The 16,619-nt window shown below is 41.7% G+C and overlaps 2 protein-coding genes across 4 annotated transcripts; one reads left to right on the top strand and one right to left on the bottom strand.

The window, feature by feature from the left end:
- The first annotated feature begins 404 nt into the window (after positions 1 to 404).
- On the top strand, positions 405 to 2,574 carry LOC121951579 (insulin-like growth factor-binding protein 1). The gene is made up of 4 exons (XM_042497959.2): positions 405 to 795; positions 968 to 1,110; positions 1,316 to 1,444; positions 1,552 to 2,574. The coding sequence occupies exons 1-4, from the start codon at positions 450 to 452 to the stop codon at positions 1,675 to 1,677; spliced, it is 744 nt and encodes a 247-aa protein (XP_042353893.2). The 5' UTR covers positions 405 to 449; the 3' UTR covers positions 1,678 to 2,574.
- A 556-nt stretch (positions 2,575 to 3,130) lies between these two features.
- On the bottom strand, positions 3,131 to 10,420 carry LOC121951737 (insulin-like growth factor-binding protein 3). 3 transcript variants are annotated; one of them, XM_042498188.2, is made up of 5 exons: positions 10,184 to 10,420; positions 8,330 to 8,710; positions 7,351 to 7,601; positions 5,866 to 5,985; positions 3,139 to 4,212 (listed from the first exon to the last, which is right to left on the bottom strand). In XM_042498188.2, exons 2-5 carry the CDS (start codon positions 8,700 to 8,702, stop codon positions 4,087 to 4,089), a joined length of 870 nt encoding a protein of 289 aa, XP_042354122.1. In that variant the 5' UTR covers positions 8,703 to 8,710; positions 10,184 to 10,420; the 3' UTR covers positions 3,139 to 4,086. The 3 variants fall into 3 exon arrangements, with proteins under 3 accessions (XP_042354123.1, XP_042354122.1, XP_042354125.2); XM_042498191.2 differs by having other exon boundaries at positions 8,330 to 8,643; XM_042498189.2 differs by lacking the exon at positions 10,184 to 10,420 and having other exon boundaries at positions 3,131 to 4,212; positions 7,351 to 7,598; positions 8,330 to 9,112.
- Positions 10,421 to 16,619: the final 6,199 nt, after the last annotated feature.

The following is a 16,619-nucleotide window of genomic DNA, read 5'->3' as shown; positions in this document are numbered from 1 at the left end:
AGCAACAACAATAGTTTTTAGAATTACCACCTCATAGCCTGTGACTCCTGTAGTATTCATTAGCGTGGACTGTATTCATTACTGCTTACTTAATATATGTCTTTGAACAGCTGGATTTGTGGTTGTTTTCATAACCTCAAAGGCACAGAGATCAGTAATTTGCTCGTTCAAAAACAGGTTTGTTCACTTTATGTTCCAAAGTCAATATTGACAACAGACCTCGTGAACCTGGATCTACGCACGTCAAGCAGGGTCATCCACCGTTTAAAGCGGCTTTGTCAAAAATATTTTATATCTGTGGTCAGTGTGTCAATCATTAACGCCTCTGGAGGCCAGACATCTGTATATATACTGCTGGTTCAGAGAAATCACTTTAGAGAGAAAAGTACAGTCAAACTGAGCAGTCCACTGAATCCAAAAAGAAGAGCATATTTATCTGAAGATTTGAGATGTCTGGATTATATAAGAAACTGACCTTGGTGGCAGCAGTGGCTCTGGGTGCCTTGAGCGTGGTGAGGTCGTCCCCAGTGGTGGGGCCAGAGCCCATCCGCTGTTCCACCTGTACGCAGGAAAAACTCAACGACTGTCCAGCCATCCCAGCAGACTGTAGTCAGGTGCTGAGGGAGCCTGGGTGCGGATGCTGCATGGCCTGCGCTCTGGAGAAAGGAGCGTCCTGTGGGGTTCACACAGCCCACTGTGGTGAGGGGCTCCGCTGCACTCCCAGGCCTGGCGAGGTCATGCCGCTCCACGCTCTGACCAGAGGACAGGGGGTCTGCACTGAAGACCTGGGCCAAGGTAGAGATTCATAGTTTTCTCTATTTCATGTGATGATATTTGCTATAAGATCTTGAGTGTGTTCTCACAGCAACACAGGAGCCTTGAAAGCACTTTTTTTTATTACTTCTACAACTGAAACAGTATTATTTTTGACACTGAAATCAATTTTTTTTTTTTAAAATCTGAACAGAAGAAACTGATGGAGTCCTTGACCACGGCTCCCTGCACTACCTGTTGGGTCTCAACCTTCCCCTAGACTACCAAGACAATGCTGAGGGCCAGGAGAGCATCAAGGCCAAGGTCAACACCATCCGCAACGAACTGGTACAACAGGTGAGCAAAAAGCAAAATACAAAAAACAAAAAAAACAAATCACCAAGATTATAGTAAAGTAATTTGCCTTCCTTCCACTAGAGGGAGCACTAGAGGAGCTTTTTAATACAAATAATTGGAATATATGTCATTTTTGCATTGAATACGTGGTGTGTTTGTCTATATGTGGTTGTAGTTCTTACAGTTTGTGTCTTTTTTGCCACAGGGTCCCTGTCACACTGAACTGCATGCAGCACTTGACATGATATCCAGCTCTCAGCAGAAACTTGGAGAGAAGTTCACAACTTTCTACCTCCCCAACTGTGATAAGCATGGCTTCTACAAGGCCAAGCAGGTGAGAGCTTTCACAACATAAAAGTCCACCTTCAAAAAGAGACTCATCCTAAAGCTTACAGGGGTGATTTATTCATGCGGTTTCCTCCATCCCTGTTTCTCTTTCAGTGTGAGTCATCTCTGGTCGGACCGCCTGCTCGCTGCTGGTGTGTGTCTTCCTGGAATGGGAAGAAGCTCCCTGGGTCAAGTGACCTGCTCAGTGACTCAGAGTGTCATCAAGAAGTCACTCACTGACTCACCCATAAACCGAAATAGACACAAACATGTTTCATAAAGTGAGAGTGTAACTCTGCTTGCGCCAACCTGATAAACTGACTTCCTTTCATAAAAACACACTCATTCACACAAAATGTAAAATCCTATTCCAGAGGGGGAAATTTCCTCTCATTTTATTTACATGATGTATGTATCAAGACTTATTTATTCTGACTAGCATTAACCATTTGTGCATTTTTAGATTTTTTATATGTTTGCCCATTTTTTTCCTGATTGTAAATAGGGCAACACTGTATACATTTGTGTTTCTGACTAAATAACTCCATTGCTCAAAACCACAGGTCCACGGCTCTGCCAAGCCCGTTTCAGAGTCTTCAGGATCAGCTTTTTTTTTTTTTTTATTCATTCAAAAGTGGAGCTGTGTACGGCACGAAACAACACAGCCGCTCATTCATTCAATGTGTTGACATTGTCTGAATGTATCTCCATTGGCGTTTCCTCAATGGGTATTGGGGGAAATACTTAAAGTGCCGCAAGTATGTGCATGGTGGCCAAGCACAAACATATCAGGGCTCATCCAAGCCACTGTGAGGTTTGGGATGGGTCGTTCTGCATTTGTCTACCTCTACTCGTCTCTGCAGGTCCACAGGTTTAGCAGAGGATTTCTGAGGGCTCTTCTTAGCTACAACTTTCTCCCATTAGGGACTTTATTTGTCTTTTTTTTTTCTTGACCTATTCTTGCATCTACTCAAGTATTTATTAGGATTTACTCACGTGTTTCTGAGCTCATGTGCAGTGGGCCAAATTGTTTGTGAATGCCAGAATTGCTGCTATTCCATTATTAGCCTTGTTGAAACAATGTATATATTCAAATTCTGTGAATGTGCATCCAATTAAAATGTTATTTAATCAAAATGGCTCATGTTTCAAATGTGTTTTCAACTGCTTAAAAAAGTAAACCAAAGCAGCAACCTCCAGGGTTGAAAAATAAAGCCAATGCAAAGTGCCAAAAACTGCAGTTCCACAAATAGTCACTAGAGGCTGGCTCCAAAAGTGAGTAAACCCCCACAGACCCCATCATGTTAAAATGCCCAACTTTACAGCAGTAATAAACATGTTTACAGCCTAGAACAAAAATGGTTTTGATCTCTATAATGACAACTGTACGGGGGTGAATTATTATATAACTCACCATTTGCATTTTATTAAGGCTTTCTAATGCTCTATAAATTTAACCATTTTATGTTAAGTTTGAAAAAGTGTTGTATGACTGTCCATTGTTTTGCAGCTATGTGTCTTGGCTGTCCACATAAAATGCATTTTAATACCAGCTCTAAACAGGCTTAATAAGTCATATCCACACCTCGCTCCTCCACAGCTCCACCCTCTCATCCAAAAATGGTCATTTCTGGCTCGCAAAAAAATAAAATGCCAAACTCAAGGCCTCAAAACGGTAGTCCACAAACCATCGAGTGACGTCACTGTAGGTACGTCCATTATTTCATACACAATCAAAGCAAGAGAAGGCAAGATAAAAAGAAAAATGAAATACTTTAGAAAATTTTATACTGCCTTTATTAAGTAAAAATAGACCTCTGAGGGTTGCATTGTACATGCAAACAGCGTATTTACTTAAACCAAGGCAAGGGATGAAAACGATCACTGGCTACAGAGATCCAAGAAAACGGTTTGTGGCCTGTATCCCAAAAATTCAGCTTATGCAAAGTGACAACAAAACAGTAACAACCACAGTACAGATTAAAGGAAATGTCCTCTTCTTGTGGCCTCAGATCCAGCATTAAAAAAAAGTATATGCACTGTAGTGTTTGAGCTGCACAGTCCAGTCCAACTCCCCGAGGAGCAGGAAGCAACCGGAAAAAAATGGAATTCAAAGGCATAGTAAGGCACCGCATGCTTACCCTGTAGGATCATACATACATACATTTTGTGGTGACCACACACGCAATGTCTTTAAAACAAATCACAAGCATACAAATTATGATTACACATCACAAGCATGTTCAAGTGTGCAATGCCACTTAATTGTGCGTAAATGAAGGGCACTCTCATGAATGTTTGTGACAAACGTCTGTTTTATAATCAGAATAAGGCTTCTGAGATTGTTCTTTAAGTGTATCCTCTTCTTGACCTGCTTGGGTCAGAGACGAAAAGCTTATGAAGAATCCATCCATTGAAATGAACAGTATCTGTGACACGGGCTTTTTTCCCTCCTCCTGGTACTCTTCCTCTGTTCCCCTTGCTCTGCCTCACAAAAAAGGTCCAACAGGCAACAGATAGAAATAGCAAACATCCATATATCGGCTGAGCCATCTCTTGACCCCTCTCCCAATATCCTCAGTGTCTCCATTTGTTTACAATTCTTCTTGCTCTCACTCCCACCCTCCCTCCCTCCGTCCTGCTCCGCTCCTATTGGCTCTCTGAGTTGTAGTACTGGGCGTCTCCTCGCTCCTTCCCATCAAAACCTGGCAAGGGCTGCCCGTATTTGTCCACACACCAACAGAAGCCTCGCTTTCTGCCTTTGGATGGACGGCACTGAAAGTGAAGCAGGGGACAAGGTGAAGGGAGGGGAGAGATTTTGAGTGCAGCTAAATGTGTAAATCCACTTGAATATGCAGCATTATGAGCAACAAGCCACTTTACTCAATGAAGTAGAACAGCAATAGTTAAGAAGCATTAATGGTCAGATTGTGCTGAGTCGACGAAGCCTTGGTTATCCGGCGCGCTGTGGTATTTTGAGCCGCTTTTATGGTCTACCTCCTGTTACACACACATATAGAGACCTTTAAGGTAAACAGAAACCTGGTAAAATATTTGCTTAGTCCCGTTTGTGAACAACTGAGAACCAAGATCTATTTTCAGAAGCTGGTGGCCAGTACGAATCATCTGTTGCTGATTATACCCCACAGCTCCAAATTATGGGTACTACAAATGACTTACAGAGTCTGTGGAGCTACCCAAGGGCTGTTATTTTACTGCCAATTTTACTAAAGGTCAACCTCCACTCTAGTAAAACATGCAGCCATTCATTTCATTTCTTGCTAAAGCAACTGTGCTGCTGCACAGAGGTGATCAGGAAGGAGGACATCCTCATTTAGTTAGATTTTTCAGCAGAGCTTGACGGAGAGGCTGACGTAAGTCGGACCTGCTTGTTATAAGATCACTGTAGGGGAGAAGCTCTTTTCATAATTGCATTTTGTGGGGGTGAAAAACATATAAAGTATTTAAAATTCTAGCAGCAAGATAAAAATATTATACATTACATGACAGGGAAAAACGAATCCAAATTTTATGCACTGTATACTGAAAAAAAGTGCATCTGCATGGGTACTGTTATCTCTAAAATGACATTTGCTGTTATTAAGAGCTGTAATAAGAGATGTTTTTGTTGAAAACATCCAAATTAAATCTACCAACATGAATCTGCCACTCCTTCGGTACCTCAGGGCTCAGCAGCAGTACACTACGTCTGCTCTACATAAACAGAGACAATGGCGTTTTGAGGCTGGTTATGAGATGATTGCAGGTCAAGGGGAACACTTCCATTAAGCAGGAGAGACTGCTAAGTTTTAGGAGAAGCTGCCTTGGTGATGCAGTGGCGCGGGAGCCTTAAGTGCCTCCATATGAATGCGTCAGAACCACTCATTTATTACAACCCGATCGTGGGTGAACCATGTGAGCGTGGGGATGTGCTGCAGCTCTATTTCTGTGCATGCTTCTCAAAAGTCCAGCAATTATGGGGGGAGCACATTGGGTGCCGGTGGCCACCTTGACGTCTGTCTCCCTGGGAGGGTTCCCGTTAAACGGCCATCGTCCCAGCCGTCAACCCCACTGGGGTTTGGCCCCTGTGGTTCCTGTCTCCAGAGCCAGTGGCTAGGGTCTACCTCACTGGTGTGGTGGTGCAATGATGAGGCTCTAATGACTACCAATGAATACAGGAGGACAGCTACAAATCTGTAATTGGGCTGCAGGAGACCTAAAGTTTGAGTCACTAGACTTAAGCATTGAATCTTTATTAATGTAGCATGTAAGAAAAGGAAATGTGGGTTTCGTTTTAATGGCGGTTTAAAGTTGAAAACAAATTGAAAAAAAAATTAAATAAAGTGTAGTCTCGAATGTAACTGATGTATATATTGTAGAATACAGTCAATATCAAATGATGGTCCTATAAATTTGTTTTCTCTTTACCTGCTTTTTTTTATAGAAGCCCTTCTTGTCACAGTTTGGTATGCGGAAACCTCTGGGGTTGAGAATGTCTGTAATCTTGAGGCTGCTGAGAATGCTCTCAATCTCTCTCCGACAGGGACCCTGCAGATGAGGAAACACATAAGCCGTTAGAGTACTTTCCCTGTACTTGGGATTTAGGGGGATATATAAACCTAAAAAAACAGTGTTGTAACCAAATTGTTGTTTTTTCATTATTATAGAATATTATTTCTACATGGGGAGCAAGTCCTTGTTCACAGAGATTGCCATGTTTCTACAGTAGCCCAGAACAGACAAACCAAACTCTGGCTCTAGATAGGACAATTCACATTTTCAGATACTTGCTTCAGCCACCAGAGCACCTTCACAACAAAAGCGTTGGAATAACGCTGATTTTTTTAAGGTGAAGTTACACCATTCAGTGTTTTTAGCAGTTTAAATCAAAGAAAAAAGATGAGCACACATTAGCAGGTACTACACTAGCAGCCTGTCTCAAATGAGCCAAACAGCATACGAGAAACACTGATTCTTAGTGTGAAACTGCTTTATTCAGTGTTTTTAGCCGTTTTAAATCACTGGATCAGTTTGTTTTGGAGCGGAGGAGACCTCTGCGGATAATTCGGCTCTTGGTAAGAACCTCCTGGAGAGTTTCAGCTGGTTGCATTCTGCAGTCCTCACCACTAGATGCCAATAAATCCCCACAAAATCTTTCACACTGGACCCTTAAACATCCCTTACTCCAAATTCAAAAGTGCAGTTGACGCCCTCAGCACAAAAGGAGTATTTAATGTTGCTGTGATTTTGACATGAATTCTGTTTTTAGTTTTTTTTTCTAAATAAAGACGTTAACAAAGCTGACTCACGCTGCATCACACACAAGCCTGCCGTAATACCGAAACAATGGTGGCTGCAATATGAAAGCGGTGACGGATGAGAAATTAATTCATCTGACCGACTTGTAGCTGCTTAACAGCCAAAGCTGCTTAGAACTCTTGCACTTTACACAAAGGATGGGGGAAAAAGTGAATTCAAAAGAGCTCAAAGAGGGAGCCAAAAGGCTTGTCCTCAAGTCCAAGTACTCCAGTCACTAATCAAAGCAGCCAGTCAAAGCCCATTACTAGTGTGTGCTCACTTCTCTGGCCAAAGAGAAGATCAAAATAGCAGCAGGGCTTCCCAACAGGCACTCACATAGGCCAATCCATCATTCGCTGGCTCCCAGTACACCCGGCACGCGGACGCCTTGTGGCCAAACAACCGCCTGACCCAGGTCAGCCGCAGGGCCATCGTACCCGCTCGCTGCCATGCCATTCTACTGCGCATGATGCCTGCCAACCATCAGCACTGCTACCCAAAACATTTCATCACCCGCAGGGGGAGAAAAACACCAAAACACAGAGGAAGAGGAGAAAAACATTCCTCCAGTATGCTCTGAAGACAGAAAAAAAAAACCCTGATTGTGGTACTTACATATTCAGGCTCCTGTTTGGTCTCTAGAGAGAAGTTTTGTTGGTCTGTGATAAGTGGTCCCGGGAGCTCCTCCATTTTAAAGCTCTGGGTTCTCTTCTGCTGCTCCCGTCTGAGGACCTCGGACTTGGCAGAGGGGAAGAAGGGGTGAAGCGGAAGTCTTGGGGGTCCCATGGGTCTGTGGGTGCTGTATGAGGTCTGAAGGCCAGAGCCGGTGGAATTCCGCTCTTCATCCTGAGTGTCAATATTCTCTGCTAAAGTTGAGAACAAAATGTGTTTATAGGATACATAATAGGGGTTTTTAATGTTAATTGAGACATATTTCTCATTTTTAGCATGTTGGGGGTCACCTTAAGGGTCAGAGGGAATGCATTTTTCACAAGCATTCCCTGAGATGACATATATTTTTTATATTCTGGCAGCAAATCAGCAGAAATATGCAGAGTGACTACCACTACTTGATTCCACATGTTTCTATTCCTGTACTTCATTTCCTTTAACAATACAAAGTAAAATGTCACTCCATTGCTAATCTTACAGTCAATGTTTAGACTGATTCAGGGAGCTTCAAAAAGGAGCTGCACCTCTCCTCTGCACCATCAAATTCTTGCAAAGGCTCAAATCTTCAACCTGTCTTATCCTCCACCTTCTCTTTGCATGTATGAAAATAGTTTATTGTGTGAAATTTATTACTGATAGTGTGTCTGAGCTGGATTTTTACTCTCATTTTTATCCTTATTGTATTTCATGGAATTGAGAGTCAAATATCACCTGTAAATTGACCGAAATTGACATAAAAATTCTTTAATCTAATTCTTCCACGCCTACAGTTTAATGAGGATAACAGATTAAGCTACCAAATAAAAGTATGTGCAGTTATTTTACATTATTATGCGTGTGCAACGATTTTAAGACGTTCTTAATAAACTATCTGAAGTGCGCACGGGACGCATAAGGAAAAAGGTGCACGCAAAAGACTTACCTGGCAGCTCATTGACTGGAGGTAACGGTCTGGTGCTGAGTCGTTTGTTAGTAGCATTTGCACAGATTCCCCGTCCCTCCAGCAGAGCCTGCAGGGGTTTCGTCTCACCGGGCTGATGCTGACAAGTGAGCCCGGAGCCACATCTCCCGGTGTACACGCCGCACGGCTGGCCGAAGCTCAGCGCGCAAGTCATGCAGCACCCGCAGCCCGGTTCGCGGACCTTCTCGGCGCAGTCTTTGGGTAAAGGTTTGCACAAAAGCCGCGCTCCAACGTCACATGGCTCGCATCTGATAACCGGTCCAACTGCACCTGACCTCCGGGTGAACGATGCCAGAACAAAAGTCATGCAAAGTGCGCGAAAACAGGAATCCATTGTGGCGTCTGAGAGCAGATGGTGTCAAAAGTGAGGAAGCGCGCGCACTGTCCTGCTGTGGTGACTTTTCACCGGGCAGCTTCTCTCTCATTCACATAAAGCCACCGGACAAAACATCTCAATATATAGACCCCAGTGACTGTAGTCACACCCCCGAATAGCTTGTGGTCTACTGATGAATTGCCTCGACTCCGTTATTCCTTTAAAATCACCAGAGCAAGTGCAGATCTGTGGAGTTACATTTTTAGAGTGGCTCTTTAACATTTAATTTGAATTAAATAACAGATTTAAAAAGTAGAAACCCTTTACCTTAGCTGAGAGATTTAGTTTACATCTTCTTATTCTGAATACATTTAATTCAGTTGTCACATAACTAGTTACGCACTCAAGGAAATAACCATGTTACCAAAGAGAATTCACGGCAATGTTTTTTATGTGTATCTACTCTCAGTTTGAGGAAGGCACACAGCAGTCCAAGAGTCTGCCATGCCAAGATTCATTCATAGGGGGCGCCAATAGTGTGTGTGTGTGTTTGTGTGTGTGTGTGTGTGTGTGTGTGTGTGTGTGTGTGTGTGTGTGTGTGTGTGTAAATAATAGCTTTCTCAACGGTGCAGCTCTGATTTCACAATGATTTAGTGACACTTGCAGTGAACTTAAAGGAACACTTCAGCCACAAAATGACCATTTGTATATCAGTTAGTTATGCCATATTACCTCAAATTAATGAAGAAAACTTTGTTTTTCTTGCATGCCTCCACTGAAAACTAAGAACATATTGATTTATTGATTGGGGTCCAGGTTTAACAACATCAAAATTACATCAAATCTGTTTACAAACTCTCCAGTATAATCACAGTCTTAAATAATAGATGTAGCTACTGCGACATCACCCATTGGTTTGTAGCTTGCCGTTTTGAAGTCTTGAGTTCTGCATTTCAGTTGTTGCTATCTTGTAGCCAGAGGTGACCAGTTGTGGACAAAAGGGTAGAGTTGTGAAGGAGTGAAAGGTTGATCTGACTAACAAATTGTAGCGACACCTCACAGACAGCCTGTCACTCAAGTGGCCCCACTCTTAAATGTGCATAACTTTCAAATGTAAACAGATGATAAAAAATGTTTTACCCCAAATTCAAAATGAACAGAAAAATTAGCTATAGAGACCATAACATTTTTTTGTTTTCTTTTGTTGTTGTACCAAGCTTTAAACGTATTTACTTCTGCTATTATATTTTAACATGGGGGTCTACTTGATGGATTTGTTTTTTGAGCCAGCCTCAAGTGGCCATTTGATGAAATGCAGTTTTTAGCTCTTCCACATTGGTTTCATTTTTCAGCCTTGAAAGTTGCCACTTGAGTATAATCCAGGTTTCATTTTTCTCATCATATGCTCAGTACTTCCCAAACACATGCATTGTTGCATTTTAAGTGCTGTTGCACACAGGTGTTCACATGAGTGTGTGTGTTTGTGTGTGTCCACTGACCTGCGTCCCAGGAAGCTGCTGCAAAGGACCCTGTATGACCCGTCCATGGTTTAAGTGCATAAACTTTGACCAATCCTCCTATCCTGTGCAAAACTTTTGTTTTGCTCCCACTTTTGTTTTGCTCCCACTTTTCACAGGTTTAGATAAAAGATATAAGACTTTTTTATGCACTCACTTTTTCTCTTAACTTTTGGTCACACATTTGTTAAATTACCTGTTGGTGAGCACTTCTCCTTTTTCAAGATCCACCTGACAGGTGTGGCATATCAAGATGTCAAGATGATGATTAAACAGCATCGTTACCACACAGGTGTGCCGTGGGATGGCCACATTAGGACACTCTAAAATGTGCACTCACAACAAAATGCCATAGATGTTGCAAGTTTTAAGGGAGCGTGCCACTGGCATGCTGACTGCAGGAATGTCCACCAGAGCTGTTGCATGTGAACTTTATGTTCATTTCACATACGCCATCTCTGATGTTGTTTCCCCTGAATTCAGCAGTACATCCAACCAGACATTAAAAAACGTTTTAGATCTTTGACTGAAAAATGGGAGCAAAAACATAAGTGTTGCATTCAAATTTTGTTCAGTACATAATAAAGAACACATATAAAATTAGTGGTGGAATATTATTGAAGTACATTTATTGTTGAAGTACAATTTTTCAGTACATTTACTTGTGTGGCTACTTTCTTATTTTGAAAGATATATTTACTATGACTCTCAGGGCCAAGCCTAGATTTTTGGGGGCCCTGAGCAGGATTAGGATTGGCCCCCAGTCCCTCATTATAATGTGTTTCCACTTCACATGGCACTGAACCAGCTATAACGACCCATTGGTGGCATCAAAAGGTCTATCTTTAGATGAACTACAGTACCTTCTTAGGGCTGCTTCCTTGATCTGGTTAAAGTTTGATGCACATTCTAGTGTTAAAGTCTCATTGGAAAGGGCTGGATCTAAATTTACTTCAAGTGTAAGATGTAGAAAGTACACACCCAAAAGGACATGATGCACAAGAGCAGACATTTATGACACATGACAAGGTCATGTATAGTGATCAAATGAGAAAGAAACAGTTTCAATAAAAATGTTAACATAAAATTGCCCAAGTAAAGGCGAAAGTACTTTTCAATAGGAACTAAAATCATAAATCAGCAGTTACATAGGAGCACTGGTTTGGAAAACTAGGTCAGATGAAAGTCAGAATTCAGCCACAAGATCTGCTGCTATCAGTCTACACAATCACTTTTGATCCACTAGCAGATCGTAACTCAAAGGTGACCATATGGCGGTTGCTGCTTCTGTCCTGTGCAAATAACGCACCTCATGTACCTGTTCCTCACACATACAGTACAGCAGCAGTCTCTGAACTTGTTGTTAGGACGTGTGACATAGTTGGGCCTGTTCTAATCATTTGTCAGTGCTACAAAGCAGACCTTAAAATAAGGACACATACCACACATGTGAGTGAGAAAATTCCTGAGTAATTACATCTGTAGCATTTTTAGGTCATATTAATTGGTTACAGATGAGGAGAGATTGGATACACCGGTACAAAATGTCCAAAATACCTCAAAAGAATAACAGCAGGAGAGGTGAGGTGTACAGTTCCTCTTTGCTTTTGAAATTTCTTGGAAGCAAATGTCAAATCAGTTGCCAACAAGCCCTGGCGTCCTGCCGCCTGCTAACAGACAGGTCTACAGCAGAGCAGTGCTCAGAGGAATGCCAAACATTTGTTTCATAAGCTGAAAAAAGCCTGCTGATTTTCCTCCCTCTCCTCCGCTCAGAGCTCTTTGGAAGGGGGTCTCTCAGCCACCTGTGCATATTCAGCATAGCAGAGGAGCGCGTCGGGCACAGGGAGTAATGTAGTCGAGGAATGTCGTCCCGCAGAGCAGCCACTCAATAAAGAGGGAGTGTGAAGAATTTGCTTCTGCACACACAGGATATTACTGTACATGTGTTTAACATAACCTGCTGTCAAAGGCTACACCAGCCAACCGCAACTGCTTGTCAAATCCTAATCCGGAGCAATTTTCCACTGTTTTAACATGATTTGGACAAATCAGACACACTAGCTTGAAGCTCCTAGAATGGTCCTACATTGACTCTAGCAGTGCCGCTGCTGTCACTTACTGTGGCTTATTGCACTAAAGCCCTTGGCTAAATATAAACTAGCTACTGAATGCCTGCTTCTGGATGTAACACATATTCTCACTTTCATCTTAAATCCTAGAAAGCCATAGGTTGTTGCGCTGCATCATTGGTGAGAAATGATTTTCATATTCTTAGAGTGAGACTTCAAAAAATAGGTCTCTAGACCAAACTCAAGTACTTCAGCTCTGGCTTTTGTTATTATATTCCTTTCCCTGTTTTTGAATTATGGATGTATTAAAAAATCTACTTACAGCATTTGATGCAGGGCTCCTTTCAGTCCTGTGAAAGTTTCTCAGTGGCACATGAAGCCAAAAACGCTTTGTTTCCACAACATGAAATTACCCAAATCTTCTGCATAATGGGGCCCATAAAGTGTGCGCACAAGACATTTTTTTGGCTGCCGAGTGCAGCCGATTGCAGCTCAGTGGCTAACATTCACTGGCAAAACAACCAACTTACAGTTTAGCGCTCCGCTAACTTAAATGGGGATAAAATGATTTAATAGTGTTACTCTTTTAAACTTTAGTTACTGGGCTGAATTAAATAAATTCTTATGGTAAAATGAGTCATTTTTCGAAAAAAAAAAAAAAGGTATCCACTGATTTACAGACGTCTCTCTTCCAGTGTAAGTCAATGGGAAAAGGTCTTTTTAGGCCACATGACATCACTCAAATTTGCTTCAAATTCTGGCGCTGGGTACTGTATTATCTCACAGCAACTTTCATTATTAAAGGAGCAGTCGACCCAAAATATTAAGAGAAAGTATTTTTTCACCTCCAGATGTACATTTTCTAGCAACATAGATCATTTTGGTGGTGTTAAAAATATATAATGTTTAAAATTCAACATGAACATGTCAGTTGCATGTCTAGTTAAAAGTTACATCTAAATGTGTAAATGTGCCTTATTAGCTTTCCTTTCATTACTATTCATTTTTTGGATGTATGTCACGATAATGCTTCTTTTCAGTAGCTTCCACACTCCTGGCTCTGTTGATGTTATTCCGTCCGTGTTCAGAGATGGAGCAGATGGTGTTACCGTAGTGACAGCGAGCAGCACAAGAATCTGCAGCGAGGGCCAAAGCCCACAGATTGAACAGCACATAGTTTAATCATCTGGAGGTCTGCAGAACATGTCTGGGTTAACCCAGGAAAAGGACATGCCACACGTGTGTGTATGTGTGCGTGCCCTTTATTCTCAAACACCAACCGACTCTTTCCCCATTCGTACCTGGAATTTCGGATGGCAGTAGGGGTCCAATGTGTCCGTGTGTATGTCTGTGTGTCTGTATGTGTGTGTAGAGAGAGTGTGTGGGCATGTCTTATATGTAGGTGTGTTGGAGTAAGAGGGGAAGGGGCGGGACTGTTTAGGAATGAGGCTGCCACAGATCACATGACAAGTCTGGTACGGTCACTGTTATTCTTTTTTCCCCCATAGTCTCATGACCGTGTCTCGTATAATTGCCCCTGTCTGAGAGTTTTTCAAGCAGACTCTCATCACAGATGAATTGGATGCAAAGGTCTCTATTATGATTAATATGATCATCTTTTCCCTTTGATTCTGCTCTGACTGGCACCCACACAGAGCTTTGACAATTATCCGATTATTAAATGTGGTTGGAATGATGGACAAAATAAAGAGCCAAAAGGGGCAAAGGCCACCTTTCATCGAATTCCAGGGTCGGTTAATTATTTTTTTGGAGTGGTCTGTTCATGGAGCTGTCATGGTCCCCATTTCTGGAGGCTTGGCCCCCGAGGCAGTCCAAGGCTGTAATTAGGCCTGAGCGAAGTGGAGGACGGAGAGAGAGGAGCTCTCAGCACTCAGCCTGACAGATTGCAGAGTGCTCGGAAGTGGGCTGAGAGTGGCGCCGCTCACTTTGGGCCCTGAATCCCCCCCAGACAGTATCACTTCCTATGTCTGTATTTCTCTGTCTTGGACAGACACATCAGGGCTTTTGAACATGCATTCACACATGTATGTACATTTTCACACATGTGCAAAACATATTGACTCTCATTCTTGGTCTCTTTCTGTCACCCTGTCACTGAGCCTTGTTATTTAGGACCTACAGTAACTGAATTATATGGAAAGCACTGATTTTAGTGTAAATATATACAGTCAATAAAGCTGTTTTGAATCAAGTTCAAAGTACTTTTACGCTCATGCATCATTTATCATTTTTGTCTTTGAGTCTTTGCGCTCCACAACAATGCTGTCAAAGGATTTAGATACAAATGAAACAGACAACTTACATGTAATTTATTCTTACACAATCACGTATAATTTTCTAACTGACACCAACACAGCATTACTCATCGTAAACAAAGACAAAATTATAGCTGGTGGAGGAGGGAATATCCCGTGCAGATGCCAGTCCCACAATGCTCCATTTATTTTATAAGTGATGGTGGCCTGTGGTTTCACAATGTGGTTTGATGCTGAAATGAAGAGAGACAGAGACTTATCACAGTCAGTGTAAAATGTTAAAACCACCTCTGACAGGTCCACCCAGCTAATCTAATTTACTTTTTATAGTATCAGTATGCTGTAAGCCATATTTTACATGATTCCTATACATTTTCCTTTTGTCATTTTATGCAATTGTCTATGCACAGCTTACTTTTAGTGTAGAATATTTTGGTCTATGTCATAGTGAATTAGGATAAGCCCATGAGGAGCAAGTATTTAGGTTAACGAGCAACCCAGTCACCAGAAAAAAATGTTGGCATTGTACATCTCTGCTTACCAAGGATTCGCTGTACATGCACTTCATTAGCAGATATGTTTAAACCTGCAGTAGCACTGTTGTTTACGTATGGTTAGGTTTAGGCACTAAAACTTAACACAACTAATGGAGTACAGAATGGGGGACTCACAAATGCACAGCTCACACAGAGGCTGATATGATTAGGCAGAGTTTAATGACAGTGCAAGTTGAAGCACAGGTAATCAAAAGCTAAGGCAAACAAAGCGAAACAAGGAGCAGGTTTGAAACTAAGATAAAAAAAAGGCAGGCTATGGTCATACTTGAGACTTACTAGATAAATACTGCAAGGACAAGGGGACACTAGGAAAAACACAACAAACTAACAACATGAGGGAGAACACACAGGGATTATATACACAAGACAAACAGGGTTAACAAGGCACAGGTGAGGCCAATTAGGGCAGGGTGAAACAGAAGGAGCAGGATGTGGAAAAAAATGAAATGACAATAAAAAAATGATCATGGGAAGAAGGCAACGAGCAACTTAAGAGTGATTTCCTAACAATTAGCTTAATTAGATTAAAAAAGATTAAAGATTAAGAATTAAGATAAAAAAAATAAGATTAAAAAAAATCTATCTATCTATCTATCTATCTCTCTCTCTCTCTCTCTATATATATATATATAATTATGATAATTGTTAATATAGTTTAGGCTTAGAAATTTTGCTTTTTAAAAATGATTTTCTAAATTACCAATTTCTTGCATATTGTGAGACATTTCTTCTCATTGCCTTTTCCTGATGTTTTCGGGGGCAAAAATCAAGCTAAATTTTCTCATAGTTCAAATACTTGTGAAATGTGCCTGAACCAAGCACAAGAAAAGGGATGTCGATCCAGGTTTTCAGAGGGTTAAATAACATTCAAAAAACTGGTTAAAATGAGCACATTTGGAGCATGGTGGGTGGTATTGATATATTACTTGAAAGACACAGGGTAGCAGTTGACCTCACTGTTTGTTCTTTCCAGTTCAGTGACCATGACTCGGACCTATTGCGACCCCTCTGCAGTCACATACTGTATCCGTAGACTGGGAGTCACCTAGCACCCGTGAGCTCTGTAACTTGTAACCCTCCAGTTAATAGTTTAGTGCGGTCATGAAAGCAATACATCACAGACTGTTTGGGTTTCTCTGTCTGTGCGGCACTTAAAGGCGCAGCTCAGACACTTAACATACATTTTAAAGCCAAAGTAACACTTATATTGCATTACTCATTAACAACTAATGATCCATTGCTGGTATGGGGGCATCATCTTCACCCAGTCTGTACTATTACGTGGCCTGATATGAAAGCCCGCAATTAATCTCCCAGTGCGTTTTGAGGTTTCGGCGTCTGCTGAAAAGCAAATTGAGGGGGCCTCAAATTGTGCAGCCATGCCAGAATGCACTTTCTATTTTTGCTCCCCAACCTTTATTCTGCCTCAGTGGAACGAGATGAGCCCTGCCCCTCTAATTAAGTGGCCATAAAAAAAAAAAACACTACAGAGCTGGGGTTCTCGAGGAATGGGAAT

This window comes from Plectropomus leopardus, chromosome 12, assembly GCF_026936395.1.
Source record: "Plectropomus leopardus strain MGB_pleo_1.0 chromosome 12, ASM2693639v1, whole genome shotgun sequence".
NCBI lineage: Eukaryota > Metazoa > Chordata > Actinopteri > Perciformes > Serranidae > Plectropomus > Plectropomus leopardus.
This window is presented reverse-complemented; position numbering and strand designations above follow the sequence as displayed.

What these genes read in the sequence shown, in the direction of transcription:
- LOC121951737 (XM_042498188.2), bottom strand. Translation starts at nt 8,702, where the DNA reads ATGGATTCCTGTTTTCGCGCACTTTGCATGACTTTTGTTCTGGCATCG. An exon ending in TCCAGTCAATGAGCTGCCAG is followed by an intron (nt 7,602 to 8,329) that starts GTAAGTCTTTTG and finishes TCTCAACTTTAG; the next exon opens with CAGAGAATATTGACACTCAG. An exon ending in CCAAACAGGAGCCTGAATAT is followed by an intron (nt 5,986 to 7,350) that starts GTAAGTACCACA and finishes CCTCATCTGCAG; the next exon opens with GGTCCCTGTCGGAGAGAGAT.
- LOC121951579 (XM_042497959.2), top strand. Translation starts at nt 450, where the DNA reads ATGTCTGGATTATATAAGAAACTGACCTTGGTGGCAGCAGTGGCTCTG. An exon ending in GCAACGAACTGGTACAACAG is followed by an intron (nt 1,111 to 1,315) that starts GTGAGCAAAAAG and finishes TTTTTGCCACAG; the next exon opens with GGTCCCTGTCACACTGAACT. An exon ending in GCTTCTACAAGGCCAAGCAG is followed by an intron (nt 1,445 to 1,551) that starts GTGAGAGCTTTC and finishes TTTCTCTTTCAG; the next exon opens with TGTGAGTCATCTCTGGTCGG.